This window comes from Barbatula barbatula (assembly GCF_947034865.1).
Source record: "Barbatula barbatula genome assembly, chromosome: 14".
Taxonomy (NCBI): domain Eukaryota; kingdom Metazoa; phylum Chordata; class Actinopteri; order Cypriniformes; family Nemacheilidae; genus Barbatula; species Barbatula barbatula.
The window spans coordinates 9,865,094-9,888,761 of record NC_136777.1 but is presented as its reverse complement, the minus strand read 5'-3'; the positions used below and the strand labels follow the sequence as shown (position 1 = coordinate 9,888,761).

The window sequence follows — 23,668 nt, the reverse complement described above, 5'->3', positions numbered from 1 at the left end:
GTTCTTTTTTTATGCAATGGTGTTTTAACTTGTTTCATTTATACAAGATTGAGTAAATACATTTGTATTATTATGTAAAATATTAAATTGATTGTTTTAAAGGTCAAGAGTATGTATAGCGTAATAGGGTCTGAATAAATAGAGTTGTTTTAATTGTTGCAAAAATGTTTTTAAATCCATTTAGCAACTAATGAACTCGAATGTGTCTCATGTGAATCTGTAGATCAGATTCTCTTGTTTTTTAAATGCTTGCGGTCATATCTTTGGAGAAAACTGTGTAGTGCTTAGCAATAACAACTATATACCGTCACATTCTTCTTCCTCTAAAATTGCTTTTCCATTTTTAGCAGTTTTCTTTTTTTTTGCAATGAAAAACAAGATGGAAGGGAAATATTAGTATCACTAAGAATAATTGTCATAATATTGTCATTGATCAAAATAAACAAACATTTTGCACTGTAGTTAATAAACTATTATTCATTTGATTTAACTGGATTTTAAACCGTCTTATGTTTTGTATTTTGCACATAATACTGTCAATAAGTAAAAAAATAAACATTGAACTCATAGACCTGTTGTGAATTCAACTTTTTTATTTTAATTCATGTAAAACGATCTTTGCTTATTGTTGAAAGCCATTAATGTTTTAGTTTTCTACATATATCCCAAAAATCTAAAAAAAACTTTGAATCTGAAGTGTTAAACATTAATCTTCTAAATGTTAAACGTACGCACGAACTAAAATCATCTATTTTTATTACAATCCTACAGAATACAAATAAAAGATATCTTGTGTCATGTGACCTCTGCAGAGATAAACACATTGCAGTGAAACCCTCTGTGTCCCAAGATAAGACACCTCGAAACAAAAGTCTCTTTTGTAGCTATATAAATGATGTTTAAAGGATGCTGAATCATTCAATGTGCATCCAAAGTGCTATTTACATCATAACGAGAGGAAAGAGAATTACAGGTACAGGACATTACATTTCTACCTTATTTTAATCACATTTATTTGATTTGGACTCATATCTATATCAAATACAAGGTTTGTCAGGACAAGAAACAAGAGAAGAGTTAACTCTAATTTATCAAAAATCGTGTTTTTATTTTGTTATCATGTGTCATTGTGTTAGTTAGCTGTATTTATTTGAGTTATTATGGCTCAAATCAAAACAAACCAACTGCAGATTGAGGGACATTAATTGGAATGCACTATAAAAAACATGATTTTTGACTATAAAACTGAGTTATCTCATTTTGGAACCAAACTCTTCAGTGTTAGTATGTATTATGTCTTTCCAGACAGTGTGACAAACTTGACAAGGACAGTCCTCATCACTACTCCTAATCTAGTGGAGATTAAACTCTTTGCTGTCTAATGACTGTGTCTAATATGTTTATTCAGTGGCAATGAGGCGTGAACAGCCAGCGCTCTGCTGAAAGCGTGTACATGACGCCAGATACCTCCATTTACTTTAACTGTCATTATGTCATGATCACCATATTAATCAAAGTGAAAACCTCTTCTTGGTTCTTGTTTTTTCAAGACATTGAGAAAATCGAATTGTGTTTTAAGTCATTTGTGTCATCACTGAATATGATTTTATGCTTTTGCCTCTTTATAATAATAAAGTATTAATCGCTGATCTCGGTCTCAGCATGTTTACAACAAAGTGACGCAAATTTACATAAGTTCTGTAATGGCAATGACGCTATTCCTGAACATCTCAGTTACCTTAATGGACGGATTGTGTTTTTAATGGATGGTTGAACAAAAGATTGGCCCCTCCTTCCACAAATCTGCTGCCATGCTCGCTTTGAGTAAAAAGGTATAAATGCATGTGCAGTGTGTCCCAAGTCAAAAGCTTCACTTAAACGTTTCATGTTGAAGTCCTCTACATACACCTCAGCATCATGCAGCACTTACACAAACGTACAGAGAATCAACTAAGCAGTGCAGTGGCATGCGATCTGGGTAACTATGGGAAAGGAGCTTGGGTGAATCAGGCCTATAGTGGCTCTCCTTCGCCTGTCAAACGCAACATCAACACCGTCTACAACCCTCAACCCATGTTCCACAGCTCTTTGGAGAACATGAACCACATGAATATGCCTAACCCTTATTCGGCTGGTGATAAGGTCCAAACCTACCCCACTAAGGAGAAGTCTGGATGCTGCTCAACCTTCTTTAAAGGTAAGAGAAAATGAGATGCTAATAGTAGATGCTACATTGACATGCATGATTTGGGTCAAACGTTTAGGATCACTGTCTTTGAATATTTTCCACATTTTGGAATAAAAATAAACCCATTGAAACCATGGAATAACACACCTGTTACTGTAGGAATTATGCTGTGACAAAAAGCATCCATAATAAACTAATGTTATATTTGAGCATTTACAGAGCAGTTTTTCCTTTGACTAGAATTTGCTAAATCGTAGTCTTGCCATTTTATCATCCTGCTTCTTGAGGTCTCAACCTTTTTGTTGAAAGAATTTCCTCTCTATTGGACTGGTATTGGCTGCTTATCATTCATTTATTTGGTCCTAGTAAATCCATTTCAAAAATATTTTGTTGTAATAGAAATCTAGTTTTATAATCAAACTAATTAACATTTTGGCCCAATTATATTTTTGTCTACAAAAGTAATTTCCTATACTCTAGATTGTAAGCTTTTTAAGTCAACTCAATTCAATTTTATTTACATAGCGCTTTTTACAATTTTCATTGTTGCAAAGCAGCTTTACATACATAAAAAATGTAGTAAAAATAATACTAGGGGGAAATTCAAGAGAATATACGGTATTAAGATACATGGTATTATAGCAAGTTTTTCTCTATAAATTGTACACTGATCTCACTGGATTGTGAGAAACTGTAAAATATTAAATCAAAGTATATTTAATCTAGGTATGTTATAATATATTACATACATGTGTGTTGTTTACCGCAAGTTGTTTATATTTATGGATTAAACTAAATCAGTCTCATAGTGAGTAAGCCAGTGGCAGCGGTGGCATGGAACCAAAACTCCAGTATATACAGTATGTATACGTATGTATTGAGAAAAAACTTGGGAGAGTCCAGACTCAACCGGGAGAGCCTATTTTTTTATTAAAACAGCACTGCTGCAAATACAGAGAGAATAATTACTGTAAACTGTGAGATTCATCTGATAGTTTGCCTGGCTGGTTAGTGAAAAAATGAAAGAACTAGTAAGGATAGAACAAATTGATATTTAGGTCTGTCCAATATTATTCTGGTTCTGGATGACTGTTGTGGCTGTAGTTGATTAAGATCATGAAATAAATTTTTACTGATTACATATTGAACATTTCAATAAATATTTTCATTACTTATTTTCTAGGATTATGGGGAACAGCAGCTTTAACAAAAGACTCGAAGAACAATCCTGAGGCCATGGTCAAAGCAAATCTCAAAGAACTGTTTGTGTACATTTTTTTCCTGTTGGATTTATGTCTGTGTATGTATCAATTATTTTAAATACTTTCAATAGACATATTTTGCTATTTTCTCTGTCAAACAGGGTTATTGTTTTATTTGAAAAGTCTAAGGAAGAATAAAAAAATAACTAAATATGAAAAATAAAGAGTGGTATGTGCAAAGCTAGATTTCACTTTGTGGTAATAATATATCTTCAAACATAAGCATGCGTAATCATGAAATTGTTCAAATGTCTTTAACTTTTAGCCCTTTTGTTAGTGATTTGTACTGTGCACTAATGCCCTGCCCTCCGCTATATTGTGCTCTTTTATCATGAGAGATGTGTATCAGACTTAGTGGTTATTATAAAATGTGTACTGTTCCGCTGTGTTAAAACCCAGCATTGTCCAGTGGAAAATTTGAGCTGAAAGAAACACAGTCTGGTCCCTGCTGTCTTTTACTGATAAGAGTTCAGGCCAGGTAATTGAGGCTTTGTCTCCTCTGAATTCACATTGTTTAAGTGGGCTATTTGTATATCTCAAACAAACAACCCTCCTCTCGTCCGTGCCTGTGGCTTTCGTGACGTGAGCACTGCTAATGGATGAAACTTAAATGAATTAATGGCTTTTATCTGTGTAAGGTTGAATGGCAAACCACGTCTGAGCAAAGATCAATAAGTGATGTTATTGTTAACCCAACACAACCGATTTCTCACACAGTGACTTATGGGATGACCAGCAGCTCTGCTTTCTATTACACAAAAGCTATGACCGACCTGTTTGTGAATTACCCGGGCAACAGCATCAGCTTTTCCTCTATCGGCAGCATGAATGATGTGTGGACAGTGAGTTTCGACAGTTTCGTCTTTTCTGATATAAATCAATGTCAGATTCACAACGACATCCCTCTAATCACTTCATTTTTGTCATTCATTTTGCAGTACATGGAATTCAACTTACTTGACAGCCTGTACTGGAATACATATTACAACAACGTGCCTTTTGTGAACGAAAATCAGTCCTTGATTTACTACGAGAACATGCTCTTAGGAGTCCCTCGCATTCGCCAGATCAAAGTGAAGAAAAACTCCTGTAAGGTGCACGAAGACTTTCGGAGGGAAATCCCAGAGTGTTTTGATGTGTACAAAGAAGAAAAAGAGGATGATAGCGTGTTTGGATTGGTCAACGGCACGGCGTAAGTGACATCAGTCACGCACGACAAGTGCGCGTGTCACTTTTAAAATAATCTAAAGATAATGATTATTTCCTTCTATATGGTACATCACGAGAAAAAAGTTAAAATGATAAAACATACACTTAAAACAAAGTACTAAAAAGTTGATGTTTTTAAACATGGTTTTACACTTAAATTTTACATTTGCAGTCTGTTAATGTCATTTTTATTAATATTAATTTTATTAATTTACGTATTTGAGGTACCATTTAAGATTTACCAATTAAGTTAGGGAAATTGTTTTAATTATTTTACTCATTTTTACAGCATATCACCCATCAGATTGACTTTTTGTCCATGACCACATTTAGTTATTAAATATTATGTATTTCTATTAAATATAATATAATAAAATATATAATATATGTCATTGTCCTCAGATGGCAGTACCACACTGAAAAGGAGCTCAAAGGGTCAAGTCACTGGGGATTGCTGACCACATACACTGGATCAGGATTTTATCAAGACCTGGCAAAAACCAAAATTGAGAGTGCTCAAATCATAGCAGATCTAAAAGACAATCTGTGGCTTGATCGAGGAACTCGAGCTCTGTTCATTGACTTCTCTACATACAATGCCAATGTCAACCTGTTCAGCGTCATAAGGTACTTGTCCTAAACCAGCATCATAACCAGTATCATTTATAATCTGCACACTTACATAAATCTGTTATGTTTTTACCTTAAGCTGTTCATTTTACGGTTTTTCCTTTTTTTCAGATTGGTGGTTGAGTTTCCAGCTACTGGTGGAGCGATTGCATCCTATCAAATTCGTACAGTACGGCTGATCCGTTATGTTAACACCTGGGATTATTTCATCATGGGCTGTGAGATAGTCTTCTGTGTCTTCATAATCTACTACATCGTGGAGGAAATTCTGGAATTACGAGTCAACAAAACGTCCCATTTCAGCAATATCTGGAACATTTTAGATTTGGTGGTGATACTGGTAAGAGGAAAAATCCAAAATGAGTCATCAATCAAATATACAATCATAATATTTTCCTTTGCATGTATTTTCGATCGAAATAAATGTTGCTGTTCACTGTTCAGTTTATGAACTGATGATGAATTAAAAGCATAGACTCACATCACTGTTTGTGTTTTACAGCTTTCTCTAGTTGCCATAGTTTTTAGTGTATTCCGGACCATAAAAGTGGATAAATTACTTTCAAAGCTCCTGGAACAGCCAAACATCTATGCTGATTTTGAATTTCTTGCATTTTGGCAAACCCAATACAACAACATGAATGCAGTCAACTTGTTCTTTGCCTGGGTTAAGGTATTTATTGAGGAGTATATAAGAAGAACACATTAAAGATGGAATCTCAAATCTTCAACTGAATATGATCAGTTTTTATATTATAATGTTTTCATCTCTGCAGATATTCAAGTTCATCAGCTTCAATAAGACAATGTCCCAGCTGACATCCACCCTGTCACGATGTGCTTTAGACATCTTTGGGTTTGCCATCATGTTCTTCATTGTGTTCTTTGCCTACGCTCAGCTGGGATACCTGCTCTTTGGAATGGAAGTAGAAACCTTCAGTACATTTAACAAGTGCATGTAAGAATGATTTTATTTTGGTATGGATATTCAATTGGGAATAGTGATTCTAGGACTATTAGGACAAGGACTATACATGTCATAATGTAAATGTCATATTATTTGCTCTCTTTTCAGTTTCACCCAATTTCGAATCATCCTGGGAGATTTTGATTATGATGCCATTGACAGGGCAAACAGAGTACTCGGACCAATATACTTTTTCTCCTATGTGTTCTTTGTGTTCTTTGTTTTACTGGTAAGTCAACAATATGTGTACTAATTAATTTATGTAAAGCTCAGGTGTTTATATATAAGGTTAACACTGTGAATTGGATTTAACAGAACATGTTCCTGGCCATCATTAATGACACATACTCGGAGGTGAAGTCAGAGCTCAGTTCCCAAAAGGATGAATTCCAGATCTCCGATCTTATCAAGCAGGTATGTGAAGGTTCTGCAGCCCTCATAATTTCTTTTAGTTTTGGAAAATAGCTGAAACTAATATCATGTATGGTTTTATTTTAGAGCTATGAAAAGACAATCATGAAACTGAAACTTAAAAAGGAAAAGATCTCTGATGTTCAGAAAGCACTGGATTCTGGTTCCAGTGAGCTCACGTTTCAGGATTTCAGGGATGCTTTAAAAGAGTCAGTCAAAATATATTCATTTCTCTTAGATCATATTCTCCTTTCTCAATTCTATGATGGTGCACAATGAGCTCATGTATTCTGGGTGTGTATCCCACTTATCAGAATGGGTCATAGTGATAAAGAGATCACAGATGCTTTCGCCAAGTTCGACCAGGATGGGAACCAGACTCTGGACAAGCTGGAACAGGAGAAAATGAAACAAGAGCTGGAAGAAAAAAGGGTGGGTTTTATTCTTTGAATTTAGTTTGACAAGTTCATGTTTTATAATGGATGTCCATTGTGAAATTAATACTAATCTGACAGTTTTAGATGGCAGATAAAGATTAAAATCTTGATTTAATGTTGTATTAGGATGCACTCAATGCAGAGCTTCTAAATCTTGGAAACGGTATGTCAGCAGATGACCATGGAGAGACTAAAGATTTTCAAAGGTTTGTGTACAGTCTTTTTGCTTTTTTCTCCAAACTAAAAAAAAACTATTATGCAGGTTGAAGGGATAGTTCACCCCAAAAATGTATAATTCTGCCATCATTTATACACCTTTGAGTTGTTCCAAATCTGTATGCATTTGGAAGAAGGCTTACAACCAAACAGTTCTTGGAGATATTTTGGATACAGCAAACAGTTCCAGGGCACTTTTGAGACAGTTTCCATACTATGGTAGTCGGGGGTGGCCAAGAACTGTTTGGTTAAGCATTCGTTCAAATATCTCTCTGTGTTCATCAGAACTAAGGAATTTATACAGGTTTGGAACAACTAAAAAGTCAGTTTTCAATCCCTATTGCTCGAACGGTAACTTTGGTTTTCCATACCAGGCTGGCCCAAAAGGTAACTCATCTTGAAAGTACAGTGGCTCTTATAATGTCTAAAGTCAATAGGATAATGGAGAAAATGGAAAGCAGAGACAAGATGGATAGGCACATGAACAGAGACGACGTAAGTATTTTTTTAGAGGAATCACAACACAGCACATTTTTCTGTCAAAGAGATGGACACCACATGTGGCACTTTCCAGAAATATATTTCATACATGATTAATATATTATATGACAGGAATCAAGACCAGCTTCCGGAGGGAATATTCAGGTTAGCCTGACAAGAACCCAAGAACAAGCACCACCAACCTGGTCGCCAGCTGTTCCCATGGGCATGCTAAGAAACCACATATATCCAGATGGAGGATGGCAAGCCACCAGTGAGAACAGCAGCTCTGCACGTCACTGATTCACCATAACATGAGTTTTGAAACAGGCTAACATGGAAGGCTTGATTGAAGCCTGATATGTGGTTTTTAAGACACAGAATGTGAGAGTTGAGAAAAGGTATTATTTTAGAATAGATGTAGTACCTCATGTTTGTTACCAGTGGACACAGAAATGTACTCATCTCTTTTCTGTATCTGATTGCAGTTAAAAGTTGCACTTGTTATTTAAAGCTTCAGAGGGGTCAAAAGGTGATGGTGGTCCGGTTCTGTTCCACATTTTGTTTTTGCACAGTGTATATTGATGTATCGATGTGTGTAAACATTTCCTCCAGATACTATTGACAGCTATTTTTCTCACCTTCCTCTCTGTTAAGACCAAGCTTTTATAATGTCTACTATTTATTGTGAAAACTGCCTCTAATAAGAAATAAGATTTAATCAATCTCAAGAGGTCATTTATCTCTGTTGAAATTTAACCATGTGACAAACTTGCAGAGTCTATTTCCCACCCATTATTTCGTAAGATTAAATTTAGTGAGTATAGCTTTGACATATTGCTATAAAGATTTAAGTAAAATAAGATTAAAATATATATTTTTAGGTACGCAATACTAGACATAATCTCTGGATATGGATTTAATGTGAATGTTGTATTTTATTGTGTAAAACATGTATATGTTGTATATCCAAACTGCAATACGTTAAACAATTATTAATCTTAGGACACAATTGCTCGGTTTCATAGACAAGGTTTAAGACTAGTCCCAGACTAAAATTTAAGTTTTGAGCTCTCTTAACTGAAAATAAATTGCTCTGACATATCTTGAAATATGTCAGTGGCATTGTTTTGTCTCAAGATGCACACCAGTGATGTTTTTATCTGGCTTAAGCTAAGTATTGTCCGTGAAACCGGGCCCATGTGTATTTCAGAAGAATATTGATCTTTTCCTGTTTAAGAATATAGTCAAATAAAGCTTTAAATGGCAAAACAAACGTTTTTCGTTGGTCTCTTCATTACTTTGAATTCATTAGTTTAAAAAGAAACTGCATCGAAATGTTTCTTGTAGGGCTGCAACGACGCCTCGACTACGAAAATCTTACGTCGACGCGTCACATGATTTACGTTATTTGGAGTAAAGATATTATTTGTTCATATGAATGTAAAATGTTTGATTATGTGGTGAATTTCTATATTTTACATGGCAAATATTATATTCATAAACATAAATTTGTAAAATCTCCACTTAACTGCAATTTATTTTTGTTAAAAAACGGAATAATGTTTTGTTTTTGTCAACTTAAAAAGATCTCTATTGCTCATAAACAATCAAAACAATTTAAAGTTGTTAAAATTTATGCAGACGTTTTTTGAATTTAATATCCCGTCTATTTTTATGGATGCTCTTTTTTTAAATTGTTTTATTTTGTATATATAGCCTATATTATTTTTTGTGGATTTAGAATGTGTCCATAGGAAAGAGGAGAAATACTTGCTGTTGTTTTCTGTATTTATTTTATTTTTTCTTTATTATTTATGAATCCTTTTTTTCTAATATTATAATTTTGTTACTTTCAAAGATTTCTTTGAATAAAAAAATAAAAATATGGCGTATTCTGTTCCCGGGCATAGTGCAAATGACAAGATAACATGATCGTGGTCTGGTTTTATGTAATATGTTTAAGTGTGGGACGGACAAAACGGTGATTTGTTCACTCTGTAATAAAATCATGGCATACCACTGCGATGTTAGAGCACCTCAAGAGAGAACATCCTGCGACTCTCCGACGAGCCTTTGTTACGGTCAATGACTCATAATAGACGTCACCCTAGAGCTGAAGCTATCGGCTAATGGTAATAATATGGTGGCGCTAGGAAACACGTTCGCTCGGGTCCATTGATCCGCGCAGATGACATGTCAGCGCGGCGCGAGCTCTGTAAAACCCCGCTGTCTTCCCACTTTTGGATTGTTTGGCTTCCCATATAATAATGCTAATGTTAACAGCTAATGGTGCTAATGTAAGTTACCTACGGTGGAAGTAGACTTCAACATTAGTCTGATGTAAATCTTACATCCACTGAAATTGATAACAGATAGTAAACAACACGTTTCCTCGTTAGACCTTCACTGTATACGTTTAGTCATGCTTTCTCGGTTCATACATTTCATAATAAAATACATAAATACGTTACCCTTTCTAAAATAGGCCTACTATTATTGTTGTCATGCACTACCCTTTTTTAAATGTAACTAGAACTTTGTGAAGTTACTTAAAATTTGTGACACAGTCCCCCAATATTTTTGTGCACTGTTCTTGTTGGGCAGTATTTATGTCTGATTTTACTTGAAACTACATGTTGCCTCTCAGGATATTTTGCAGTGTATATATTTGAAGTAACGTCTTCAAACTATATGTTGCCTTTCAGGCTGTTTTGCACTGTTAGGCAGTATCTATGTTTGAATAAAATGAATTAAATTGAAGTGTGTTTTTAGAAAATTATTTAATAAAACTTTTAAAGTTTAAAATATTAACGGTATAAGTTGTACTTATTATTTTACTGGAAAGTTTACAAAATAATTAATATGGTAAAACAACAACAAGCACGAGATTAATCGGAAAAGTAATCGGCAGATTAGTCGACTGATCGAAAAATAATCTACTGATTAATTGACAATAAAAATAATCGTTAGTTGCAGCCCTAGTTTCTTGTCCAATGGTTCATTTATTGATACTCATTTAGACTAAAAAGAAAACTGTTGCTAAGTTGTTTTCAAACATTTCAGCCTTTTACATTCAATACTTTGAGCAACCTCAATATTATGGTTTGAAACATGCAATTCCTTACTATCCCAGAAAACAAACTTTTCTCTGGCTACTCAATAATGGCACGCATATTAAAACAGCAAAGGGACAAGATTTACAGTAGGTTTTAGAATCAATGATACACCTCCCTATCAGGGTTTCCAAGTGTGTGTGTGTGTGACCGAGCAAAATTTAAGGCTTGCTTGTAAATTCACTGAATTGGTTCAGCACGTCAGCCACACATTAAACTTTTGTCTAACATATGCAGCACTCCTGCAACATTCTTTCAAGTAGAATGCATGCTTTAAACCCTTATTCTAGGCCAAATTATCAAAATATATTTACAGGTTCGGCCATCTTGACCCTTTCTCCATAGGGAACTGTGTCTGTAAATTGGGAGTAAAAAGATACATATACACACAGTATCAAAGAGCTCTAGAATTTTGAGGAGAATGAAGAGCTAATGTGGATAAAATATACATCACGGCACATAGAAATTCATTTACACTTCAACAAGTACAAGACACAGGTCCAATGAACCCCCAAAAAGTGCCTCTACTTATACATTTGTTTGCTAAATCAGAATGTTAAGGGGTTTGTTGTGATTTTTGTACAATATCCTTATTAAAGTCCTTATCGTAATGAACAGGCAAACGCAAGATCAGCTATTCAGGTAGGGGAAATTAAAGATAGGACTTTGTTCAATAAGCAACAATATATTTAAATCATTTACACCATTGGATTCTTGCAATGTTTATGTGAAGTTTGCGAAGCTCGGATTATGGGGAAAATCTGCAGTTTTCTTCAAGATATACAGTTAAAATGGATGGGATGCAATATATCTCGTCCAATTCCATTACAACAGGAAAAACTTGTCAATGAAATTAGATTTTCATTGAAGGTGGTCATCCGAATTTCTTCATTAAATTAAAGTGTCTTTACATTAAAGTGAATCCTGCTTTAGATCCAATGCTTGTCGGGAAAAAGACAATGTGCTCCTGTAAGTCTTTAGAACCTGCTCTCATAGGTAGGGTAGATAAACAAGAGAATGAAGGGCCAATCACTGTGTCTGGTAACCAGCCATGCCAAAATTAGCCTGATTCATCACTGGGCCGGGTTGAGCCTGAGAAGGTTGTGTCCCAAATCCACCCATCCAGGCAGGGGACTGTGACTGACTGGGGTAGAAAAAGGAAGCGGTTAAGACATTTTAATTTCATACTTCAGTCACAAAACAAATTTCTTTATAATTGGACTTCTTTGAAAAACAAAGACTTACTCTACACCAAATCCTTGTTGATTCCACGTCTGTCCATAAACACCGTAGGATGGTACTTGCCAGCCATTTGTCATGTACTGTCCATATTGTTGAGGATTACCATACATTTGATTCCAGTGCCCCCACTGTCCATATTCCATCTGTGAATACAACCAGATGTGCTTTAACTTATGAATAACACATACTAGCCAGGTCACAGAGCTAAAACAATCAGTTTGAATTCATTCATATGCAATGATTGACATGTATAAACAGCTTAATCCAATGAAACTTGAAAAATGGATGAAAAAAGCCTTTGTGCGTTACCGGTTGGACATTTTTGGCCATGTCAGGTGACTCTTTGCCCCAATAGCACTTCACAACATGACCCTCAATGGTGGTCCCATTCACAGACACAATAGCATGGGCAGCACTTTCATGTGAGGAGAACCTGACACGAAACATTAACAGCAGGAAAATGTAAAAACACAGTAAGCACAGTAAGTTTAATTAAACCTTGATTTATAGTAATAATTTTACAAAAAAACAAGACTTCAAACAAGACCGAGGTCAACTGATTGTGTTGCCTATGTTGCCCCCTGTTGGAAAATCAATGAAACAACATTATGTTTTTCTCGGTACAAAATGTGGATTTGTTGGATATTAGTTATTTTATATTAGCATCTAATGCTCTTCCTGCCCACCTACCAAAAACTGACCATTTTATATATTTCTAACAAAACATTCAATGACACAGTTGGTAATAAAATACAAGAAGAGCAGACCATTGGGAAAGATACCTGATAAAAGAATATCCCTTCTCTGGGAAAACTCTAATCTCCATGATCTGTCCAAAAGGAGAAAACGTCTGTCGCATAAGGTGTTCTGATTGGGGAAAAAATGGTGTAAGTCATGAAATGACCAGACAGTCAGTGAGAAAAGGTGTTTCAAAAGGAAATCACAGACTTACCTGAAAGACCCATCTGTATGCCACCACAGTACACAGTGCAGTTCTGAGGACTTGACTGGTTCACCACCTCATCAAATCTGAGCTGCTTGGAGTTGTCTGAAATTTCACCCAATTACAGTCATGTTAATTCAGCTCAAACCATCCATTTATTAGCTCATTCTTCACATAACAACAAAAAGGTTCTGTAGGTATTCGTTTAAAACATTTTATATTTAAAAATATTTAGTGCTCTCTACTTCCACTCCAAAACTGATGTTAATATCAGGTGCAAACATAATTTAAACAACAAGAATAAGAACATGCTTACTGTCTTGCACACTTTTGGGAGCAGGTGGTTTCCGTGTTGCCCAGTTAGTTCGGATTTGTCGTCCACCAAGCCACTGACCTCCCATGTGTACAATGGCATTCTCAGCATCCTAAAAAGAAAATAATTTATAGAAAACAAACTACCAACTTCTCATTAGTTTATCTGTGTAATGAAGCACTACCTTTGCCATTTTTAGTGTAAATTTTTTCGTTACAACTAATTAAAATATTTCAATCCCTATAATAGTATATAATATTTCTATAAATAACTTATTACCAAAGTAATTTTAATCTTACGTTAGAAACTCTGACTCATTTGAGCATGTTCAGTCTCTGTAATGCTAAAGCTATTATATTAATTGAAGTAAACAGAAATAGAATAACCTTCACTCTGTGTTCCTGTACTGGAGCCTTACCAGTTTGTTATAGAAGGACACAAATCCATACCCCTTTGATTTCCCTGTTGTCATATCCTTCACCACTCGTGCATCCCTGAAAGAAAAACGTAACAACAATAATGTCAGTTCAACTGACAGCTTGCTACAGGACCCATAAAAGAAAGGAACCACACACACACTGTACTGTGAGACACTGTTACGATATCCTAAGAAACGCTCCCTCATTATTCATTACACTAACACCTTCTGCATATTTTATTTAATTACTGGTACTTTACAGAGGAAGAAAGTAAAAAATAACACAAAAGAATAAACAAATCAATACAAAGTCATGCAACCTATGTTAATTCATGTATATTAAAAGCTCCTGCAAAGATTTCAATCTCCTGTGAAACAACATACTAAGCCAATGTTCATCCTATTTGCTAGGTCCTAGCATCTCATGTCAGTAAATGTCATCCATTTCATTACCATGCATTCCTAATTTGAGCTGTCGTCTCTAATTCTACTCATAAGCGTACACAGAAATATGAAAAGAGAAAAAAAGGAATTAAACGGCATACATGGCCTGTTAACAGATTTCTTTATTTTTCCTGGTCAATTCTTTACCACCAATATGGAGTTTGGGAAGCTGCAAATTTCGAGAAATTGACATTTTCAGAATTTAAGGACAATCAAACTGTCAACACAACTAGGAAAACCATCATGAATTTTTTTTACATGTAAGTATTTATGCATCATTTGAGGATTGTTAAATGTCTACGCTACGTCAGCGTTAATAGGAAAATATTGCATTATACAAATATGAAAAGCAAAGAGTAAATAGAAAGAAAATCTACATCTGAGTTCCCAGAGTGCACAGTTCCTTGCTGTTAGCCTTCAAGCTCCTGTCCAATCCTATGAGCATTTCTGTAAAATAACCAGAGCTCTATTAACTGACACTCAGAGCTGAAGGAGAAGCTTCTCAGAGTAGCAGTGCATATATTTGTGTTGTCAACTAAAAATTCAACTGCTATAGTAAATCAAAACTACTTACCCATTACTGAATAGCAGTGGTGGAATAATTTAAAAGACACTTTAACATAGATTGATCCGAGGAAACAAGTGACTATGCTGCCCTGGGCTTGCTGAGGATACTGATCTTGTGACATTGCGAATTTAATCAAATTGATTTGCTATGACAGCCTGTTCTTAAGACAACTGCTGTAGTGAAAACCAACAACTGTGAAGGCTTACAACTTGTAGAAGAGATGAAGAGAAGGATTTCAAGGATATCAAGACTAATATCACATTTTGGTGGAACAAACTTTTCATCAGTCCCAGAAATGGAGTTTGGCTCCAAGTAAACACACAATCATCCAACATTATTCAGATGGAAAGAAACAGAAACGTGCTACTTCTAGAAACTTACGAGATTTTCCCGAAGGGTGCGAATGCAGCTCTGATGTCATCTGTCGTGATCTCTGGGCTCAGATCCCCCACGAAAACGTGAAAGTGATCTTCAAAAACAAAGGAGGAAACTTTTTTAAGAAAACAATTAAACCTAGGGCTGTCAAATGATTCAATCGCATCCAGAATAAGTTTGTGTTAACATAATATATTTGAATGTACTGTACATATTAATTATGTGTTTATAAAAACAAAAACATACATATATATATATATATATGTGTATATATTTAAGACAAAATAAATATATATAACATATAAATTAATAAATATTTAAATATAATTTAAATATAAATAAATACATGTTAATATATAATATGTTTATAAATACAAAATTCATTTGCACAGTATGCAGACATATATTCTGTAAACACAAACTTTTATTTTGGATGTGATTAATCGTTTGACAGCCCTCATTAAAACTACCCATAAACCCAAAGAACCCAAAGTACTTACTGGATGTGTCTTTCTTCTGACTGCTAGGAGTGGTTGCCCAATTTACCTTGACTTCCTGTCAATAAAAATATGTTTGCTATATGACGCTGTGTAATTTGAAATGTAGGGAACCCAGATATTGCTGTACATGTCTAACCTTTCCCAAAATCTTCCGTCCGTTCATGGCGGCTAAAGCAGCTGCGGCATCTCTGTGCTCAAAGAATTCCACAAAGCAATACGGATCATTGCTTGTATGCTGCAAAACAGAAAATCCAATAGAAGAGTTCACCTTCCTGCTGCTCTCGGATTGCTGAGAAGAAAACCCAGGAAAATATATTATTGCAAACACATGGGTTTTGTGTGAAACACTCTGCCTAATATGTTGTCATAACATTATTTGACAAAAAGCCTAATCATTTCAAGAAAATTATTATGCGTCTAAAATAATTTGATATGGAAACTGTATTTTAAATATGGCAAGTGTTTATACAAAACCCATTTAAACTCAGAACATGCTTCACATATTTCTGTAAAAAAATATTTACCTCTGTTATCATCTTACAACTTTTACATGGCCCGATCTGAGTAAATAACTGAAGAATTAAGTTCTCTGTTACGTCTCTTGAAAGATTCCCCACGTAGCTGAAAATGCAGATAAAAACATTTGAACAAAATTAAAATATACAGTCACTAAATTCTGTATCCTATTAGAAGAACGTAAACATCCTTGCATGCAGTGCTAAACCCTTGTTACTTATATATGGACACTCATATACCAACCATGCAGAAATCTGTAATGACCGTTATGAGTGACCTCGAGATAGGAACACAACCAAGAGTGCCATCACAACTTAACAAGCTTAACTAAGGGGTACAGCAATTCCGGGTTATGTTTATTACATTTATTGAGAAAAGACAAATATCTGACAGGTTAACGCCAAACACAAAATGCAAACTACAAACAGGCCCCGAGATTAGATAACAAGCCTTAACCAAACCAACAAGACAATGACACCCTCGTTTAAACACCCACTTGATCCTCCTAATAATGCCAATTTAACACTACAGCTCTGCTAAAACAATAACATATTTATTATAATATTTAAGTATACCCAGCATTTACCTGTTTTCATGACTTAGCAGCTAACGTTAGCATATGCATGCTAAAACAAAGTACTTTTCGCACGCTCCCCGGAAAAATAGTTCAAGTTTATAACCTTCAGGTTTTAACAAGGGCGAAAAAATAACCCTAACAAAGATGTACGGCGGTTACTAAACACAAACATTATTAATAACTTTAGTCGGACGTCGTTTTGAAGCTAGCTTGTAACGTTAGCTAGAAGTGTTTAAGTGGTGCTAAAAATGGAGCGGCTAACTTATACATTGTGCGCTGACAGGGTCTGTGTTTTGAGCTACTTACAGGGTTTTTGGGTGGCTCTCGTCTTCCATTCTCGGATCCCAGGGGGGGTGTTAACAAAACGTGTTTTTCCGTATATCAGATGTGGGTTTATTTTTGGGACGAACAATACAGGACTGGTGTTACTTTCAGTCTTGAATAGAAAATGGCCGAACCCGGCTGGTCAGGAACACTGGTCACTGCGCATGCGCGAAAGCGCAGCTTTGGAGGGTGAGGGATCAGATATACTGTATGTGAGTTGAGATGATATTGAGAGAAGCTGTCATGTGAGAGGAGGGTTTAAACTCACTTTACAGGTTTTAGGGCTGGTGAATACATAATGTATTTACCTGGTGAGGTAATCATTCATTTCAAGGGTTCGTGTTTTTCTTTTCATCAAAATGTATTCTGCTTTTAGAGTTTTGGGCTAAATGGACCACAATTCATTTGTAAACATCTTTTGACTAAGCACACACACACGTATAGTACATGAATGATTATATAATCTGCATTTACAATGTATACAGTGATGACATGTATTTGTGTATGTAGTGTTACATGAAACACATATATTTGGATTATAACTAAGGCCAAAATTGGGGAAAGGTGAGACAGACAGTTAGAATGAGTAAGACCTCTTTAGAGTGAAATGTATCAACTGTCTGTCTGTGAGATTTACACTAGAAGTGCAACAAGTGGGTTCGCGTCCAAAAACCAGAGGGGGCGGATCTCTGTCTGGACGGGTCAAGGGGTAATTTCTGGTCACCCACGTGGGCATAACAGTTAACCCCCAGCTAGAAGTTTCTCGTCGGTCTTCAGAGGGACCTTGCTGCTTCGAGAAACCCATCCCCATTTAAATTACGTCATCAAACGGATCCTTTAAAGGGTCTGTAGGCGCTGTAATGGCTCAATATTCAGGACCGAAGCAATATCAGAGAATGAAAACACCGTCTCCAGTGGAAATGATGGCAACAAACGACACTCTACCACCCGGGTGGGAGATCAAAATTGACCCGCAGACCGGGTGGCCGTTTTTCGTGGATCACAACAATCGCACAACGACGTGGAACGATCCGAGGCATGACACGAAAAAGGTAAGATCTTAATTTTGCTTTGGAAGTTGCGCTATCAGGTCTTGTCGTTGTGCGCATTCCTTCGTTCAGACGATTTTATTACGACGGTCTTTATGCGGCTCGCTTTATGTATTACTTTGTGTTATGGCATTTTTCAAGGCTGTTTTGTCAATTTGTAGAGTGCGTAGGCAACGAACCTACTCAAAACGCAGACGTTGACTGTCTAGGGTAGAACGACCACGCACTTGATATTCGCTTTGGCTCGTGCGTAAATCGCGGTCACCTCCGCTGAATCACCGCTTCGCGTTTATTCTAACGGGCCATCCAGCCTAAATATATTTGTGTCATGATCTCAGCCCAAGCGATTAGTGCGTGACGCACTGCAGTCGTACGTGATGCCATTGAGTGTTAGAAGGACTCCACAATGTTTATTTAAAGCCTCGGGAGCTACGCAGACTGCGCTTGTTCTTCACATCGATGGGAGTGCGCGTCCCTAAAAGTTTCCCTTACATGGAATTTGAACAAGATCCACCCACTCGCGGATTGTGTCATTCATGGGTTTGAAAGTTGAAACATAAAATGTTACAAAGTCTGACTGCAATAAAAGTGTCAAAGGTTCTAGTAGTACGAATATGGGGGGGGGGGGGGGGGCAAGGGTCTGCCAGTTGGCATATTTCATTAGATAGATCAACACTTGTCCGAAGTTAGTGTCACCAAGAATTTGCTGGAAAGACACAGCTGCCAGGGAGATAAACTAGGCGCAACTCTTGGCGTCCATGTCAAAAATGGCAAAGGGCGTAGGTTCATTTAGCTACACTAACCATGATACACTCCCTTTAGAATATACACATTTTAAATGCATAACCAATAACTGTCTATGTCTTGTGTCTAATAAAAAATACATTTTATTGCATTTGTTAAAATGCATTACCAATAACTGTCTATCTCTTGTGTCTAATATATATCTATATCTATATAACTTTTTGTTCATTCTCTCCCTTGCTTACTCCAGCTTTAATCCTCCTAGTAGCATGGCCTTGTAAACTAAAGGTACTGTTTAGCGTGTTGAAAAAATGTTTATATATGTTCCTACTTGTAATTCGCTTTGGATAAAAGCGTCTGCCAAATGTAAATGTAAAATGTTTACGTAGCACGTAATAACATTGTAATACATCATAACATGGTGAAATTCGGACTGTAGCCTATTTAACATCAACTTAGGTGTTTCATAATGAATATTAAGGAATTAATCTAGTTGGATGTTTATTGTGTCTGTGTACCTCTGATTTTACATTGATGAGTATGGGAGCTAGCCCTCCCCTCATCAGGATATTTTAAGCCACTGTGTCAACAGCACAGAAGCCATTGAAAAATGCTGGTGTGCCTGCCTGTGACACACACCTAGGGTGAATCATAGCATTAGAATTGATAGCATATATAGGGTTTACCCTGTAAGACAATACAAACGTTAGATGCCGTGTCACTGAGAGGATGAACTGACCTCCACATGTCAAACAGATGAGGGGCAACGCTATAGCTGAATTCTGCTTTTTATTTAAAGTTATATAATATTAGACTGCCCACAATATGCTTTTCAAATAAGTAATTTCATTGTTTATTTAACAACATAATAATTTAGATTACTTTGCAAAGAGATTTACAAGGGGTTGATTCACATGTGACTGAGGTGGTAAAAGTCTACAACTTGACAGTGATGTGCGGCCAATAGGAAGAATGTAACGAATGTAGTAAATCACATCAGTCTTTGATGCATTTCAAAATATTATTTCATGCTATTTGTAATGACGTGGTTGGGGAAGCTTATTCAGTCAACCTCATGCTTTCCTAAATTTGTTTCCTACTGCAAAGCCTTTTGGCACATAGCTACTAAATACCTTAGCAGAACAGGACCTTTGAACTCACCACATCAACAAGAGGCCAATGTTGAACAGGGTATATATGATGTACCTTTATCTTTATATAAATTCTGCCTCAACCCTGTCCCGAAGCAGGACCTATACACTACACATTTAGAATCATTTAGGTTTTGGAAATTGCTTATATTATACCAGATTCAACTTAAAAGCTCATTTGTAGGGGCTGCAAAACCTGAATGGTTCTCAGAGTTTCATAATTACCACTATATATGAAAGTCATATTGATAAAAATATACAATTTGTATTGCCTTCTTATTTGTTTTTCAAGTGTAGTTAAATATAGAATCACTACTGACGAATGCTGAAGCAACATGGTGCTAAATAGTTTTCATTGCTAGAAGATACAACTCAATTATATGAGTCATTTTAACAAGTTCAGATACAGTTATATCCTCTGGTATGTTTACTGATTTCATGTTTTTGCAGATTTTTTCAAATGGCCTCTGCATGACCTCAGAATCTCCTCAGGACAAAACCTTTATTCAAGATATGAGGCAGCCAACACTACGCCAGGGTTACATCCCTATCCTAGTGTCCCATGAAAGCATTGAACCCAGGCAGTACCAGTATCCAAGTTTCTCTTACATCAATCCAGTAGTGCAGCAAACTTTGAGACAAGATGGCCGCACACCTTCACCTACTCCAACGTTACATTGTCGGCCTAGATCTCCGGTGCAGGCCCCATCAGAGACGTGTTTGTCCTGCTCACCAGCCTCACATGGACCTGAGGTATGGCCATTACCTCTTTTAGATAATGCCTTTATTTCTTAAGGTTTAGAATTATCAATGTGTTCAATGTTGCAATATAGTATTGTTGATTCTTATAATAGTGTGTTGTACAGTGGGATTATACATTTATATTTGTATTTGTAAAGTTTCTGATAATTTTTTATTTTAGGTTTCTCAACCACAGGAGACACACCAACGAATCAGTGGCCTTCATCAACAGCCCCGACCCAGCATTACAGGCCTGCGAACAGGCTATATTCACATTCCGGTAATCCATGAAGGTCTCTCCCAATCCCCCACTTGCCAAAATTCTTATCCCACGCGAGAAAAAATCCCAATCTACCGGGAGCAAGTGCCAATTCAGATTCAGCAGAATCGCACAGTCGGTCCCAGCCAAGTGCCCACGAGGGCTCAGTCCCCTGTCAGGTCTCAGATCATGGGAGAGAGACCACAGGTAAGTGTGTTTGAGAACTCCCAAAGCTAAATTTAGTACTAAATTAGTTTATTATATTTGTACCTCTTTGTGTTAAATTAAACTAAAATGAATATGTTTACCAGATCCAGCAATACATTGGACCTATAGGATTAGCACCTAAAGCTAACGTTGAAGAAACTATGAGAGGACCTGCAGTTGAGATGCCTATTCATAGAGAGGGGAATTTTTCGCAGCCCACGCATCAGCCGGTACTAGAACAACAACAACAACCTACACAAACACCTCAGCCGAAAGCACAACAGCCAGTACAGCAGCCACCGCAGGTATCAGAGACATCCAATATTACCATACAAGTACCTTCAACACAAGAACTCTACGAACCATCGGCCCCTCAGATACCCGTAGAGGTTCCGCCTCCACCAGCACAGCCCATGCAGACACCAGAACAAGATCTGAGCCACCCAGGACTAGTCAAAGTGCATCACATATTGGAACGTGTGGAGAAACTAGCGCAGGAGGTTAAGTGTTTCAATGGAAAGAAGAATGATAAACGTTATTTGCTGCTGGAGGAGATGTTGACAAAAGAACTGCTGGCTCTGGACTCGGTAGACCCTGAAGGTCGCGTAGATGTGCGCCAGGGTCGGAGGGATGGGGTTCGCAGAGTTCAGAATATTCTTGAAGAACTGGAGATGTTTAGGGAGCACTCCGGTGGTGTGGCTGGTGACATCTACCATGAGAATAATAACTCAACTCAGAAAGGAGAGTCAAGTAGGATCGACCAGGAAAACACAGAGAAGGTCAAGGAGATTTCATAAATGCACAAATAAGGAACAAATCTGATAAGGACAATCGTCAAATCCCATTTCTTGTTTTCACGTGGGCAATTATTGTTAGTTGCATGCACAAATAATTGAAGTTTTCTGTTGGCGGTTATCTAACATGTGATTTGTTTACGGAGTGCAACCATGTGTGCTGTTATGTGATGCTGCTGTTATTGAATTTTACCATGCCAGTGTCTTGTAGCACAGACATAGTGGTAACAAATTAGATTGAAAACATATTTGAGGCCTTGAAACAGACGGAAGTATTTTAACCTTCGAAAATGTATCTTTTGTACCACGTAGAATGACTACTACCAGAGAACAAGTTGTTCAATTTTTAAAAAGTAAACATATGTAAGTTAAGGTCAATTTTGCATTAGTCTGAACGGTCTCATTTTGGTTTTGAAATATCAGAAGGCCTTTTTGTTTTATAAAAAATGAATGCCTTGTTTAGATTCTATAAACATTTGAACATCAGGATAATAATACATTGTTTAGAGTGAGCTTTGCTGACAGAATTGCCTGTAACGGTTTGGACGCTTGTCAGTATTTGTTTAATGATTCAAAAAATGCTATATTTTTATTCTATTTTTCTGTGCCAAATTCTTTCTTAATATCCAATATTTAGAAAGTCATCTATAAAAGTAGAATTTTAAATGATCTTCGAATGTTTTGTCAGGTTCAGTCCAAAGTGAGGGTGTTTTTGGAACTGGATAGTAACATTAACAATCCTGTTCTATTTCTGTTGTGCCCTCGACCAAAGCAACTTTACAGCCGACTTGCTCCAGAGGGGCTAGCAATTTGTTTATTAAAAGTTACTTTCTACAATTCAGTTTTAAATATTTAAAACCGAGTGCTGTCTGCCTCACATGACTTTCTTATGGCTTTATTGCAATAACCTGTTAAAGGTTTTGATGTAGTAATACATCAAAAACAGTTGCAGAGTATGTTTTGTGAAATTGTATGCAATGTTCAGTGTTCACAGCTTGGTTATTTGCAGTTTAAATGTAGACACATGGTCTCCCATTACTGCAAATAAAATATAATAATAAATGCTGTTGAAATTAAGTTGCATGATTTATCATTTACAACCTTTGTTTGGAAAAGATGTATACAGTATCTAGAAGGTGTGTATTCATTGCTCAGGATGGCATTTGTAAGGAACATGTAGTGACACATGGATATGTAGGAACAAGTTTGTTAATTTTGCAATACTAAAAGTATAGTTATAGGACGTTGTTTTTATATCGTGCTCCCTAAGAGTGGTCAGTGTAGATGAAAATTATATATTAATAAATCTATGTTGGTTTTTAAATGGAAAAATGTGTAATCAAAAATCAATATGTACATAAAAATTCTGAGTTACGTAGTTAGTTCCAATAAGAAGTTATAGTCTATGCCAGCTTTAACCACATGCAGTCTAAATGTGGGCAGTAGAGTTCATTTGAGGAGCACAGCTGATTTAAAGGGACACTTCATCATTTACTCTCCCTGGAGTTGTTCCAAATCTGTATGCATTTCTTTGAAAACAAAGAGAGAGATATATTTTGAAGAATGCTGTAAACCGTTCTTTATTGA

The 23,668-nt window shown here is 36.2% G+C and overlaps 3 protein-coding genes across 6 annotated transcripts; 2 read left to right on the top strand and 1 right to left on the bottom strand.

Moving 5' to 3' along the window:
- Positions 1 to 1,900: 1,900 nt before the first annotated feature.
- pkd2l1 (polycystic kidney disease 2-like 1) lies at positions 1,901 to 9,068 on the top strand. Its single transcript, XM_079473492.1, has 15 exons — positions 1,901 to 2,197; positions 3,372 to 3,488; positions 4,168 to 4,292; positions 4,389 to 4,642; positions 5,062 to 5,286; positions 5,401 to 5,629; positions 5,792 to 5,962; positions 6,066 to 6,247; positions 6,365 to 6,485; positions 6,572 to 6,670; positions 6,755 to 6,876; positions 6,982 to 7,099; positions 7,231 to 7,310; positions 7,695 to 7,815; positions 7,933 to 9,068. The coding sequence occupies exons 1-15, from the start codon at positions 1,918 to 1,920 to the stop codon at positions 8,101 to 8,103; spliced, it is 2,415 nt and encodes an 804-aa protein (XP_079329618.1). The 5' UTR covers positions 1,901 to 1,917; the 3' UTR covers positions 8,104 to 9,068.
- Positions 9,069 to 10,573: 1,505 nt separating this feature from the next.
- tial1 (TIA1 cytotoxic granule-associated RNA binding protein-like 1) lies at positions 10,574 to 17,312 on the bottom strand. 2 transcript variants are annotated; one of them, XM_079472399.1, is made up of 12 exons: positions 17,119 to 17,312; positions 16,244 to 16,340; positions 15,856 to 16,008; positions 15,720 to 15,774; positions 15,226 to 15,313; positions 13,833 to 13,908; positions 13,418 to 13,526; positions 13,111 to 13,206; positions 12,941 to 13,025; positions 12,468 to 12,591; positions 12,162 to 12,301; positions 10,574 to 12,060 (listed from the first exon to the last, which is right to left on the bottom strand). In XM_079472399.1, exons 1-12 carry the CDS (start codon positions 17,145 to 17,147, stop codon positions 11,946 to 11,948), a joined length of 1,167 nt encoding a protein of 388 aa, XP_079328525.1. In that variant the 5' UTR covers positions 17,148 to 17,312; the 3' UTR covers positions 10,574 to 11,945. The 2 variants fall into 2 exon arrangements, with proteins under 2 accessions (XP_079328525.1, XP_079328526.1); XM_079472400.1 differs by lacking the exons at positions 15,226 to 15,313; positions 15,720 to 15,774; positions 15,856 to 16,008; positions 16,244 to 16,340; positions 17,119 to 17,312 and adding exons at positions 14,378 to 14,445; positions 14,654 to 14,795.
- Positions 17,313 to 17,350: 38 nt separating this feature from the next.
- bag3 (BCL2 associated athanogene 3) lies at positions 17,351 to 23,156 on the top strand. Of its 3 annotated transcripts, XM_079473398.1 has the most exons (5): positions 18,098 to 18,188; positions 19,180 to 19,217; positions 20,531 to 20,833; positions 21,003 to 21,287; positions 21,392 to 23,156. In XM_079473398.1, exons 3-5 carry the CDS (start codon positions 20,552 to 20,554, stop codon positions 22,082 to 22,084), a joined length of 1,260 nt encoding a protein of 419 aa, XP_079329524.1. In that variant the 5' UTR covers positions 18,098 to 18,188; positions 19,180 to 19,217; positions 20,531 to 20,551; the 3' UTR covers positions 22,085 to 23,156. The 3 variants fall into 3 exon arrangements, with proteins under 3 accessions (XP_079329522.1, XP_079329524.1, XP_079329523.1); XM_079473396.1 differs by lacking the exon at positions 19,180 to 19,217 and having other exon boundaries at positions 17,351 to 18,188; XM_079473397.1 differs by lacking the exon at positions 18,098 to 18,188 and having other exon boundaries at positions 18,849 to 20,120.
- Positions 23,157 to 23,668: the final 512 nt, after the last annotated feature.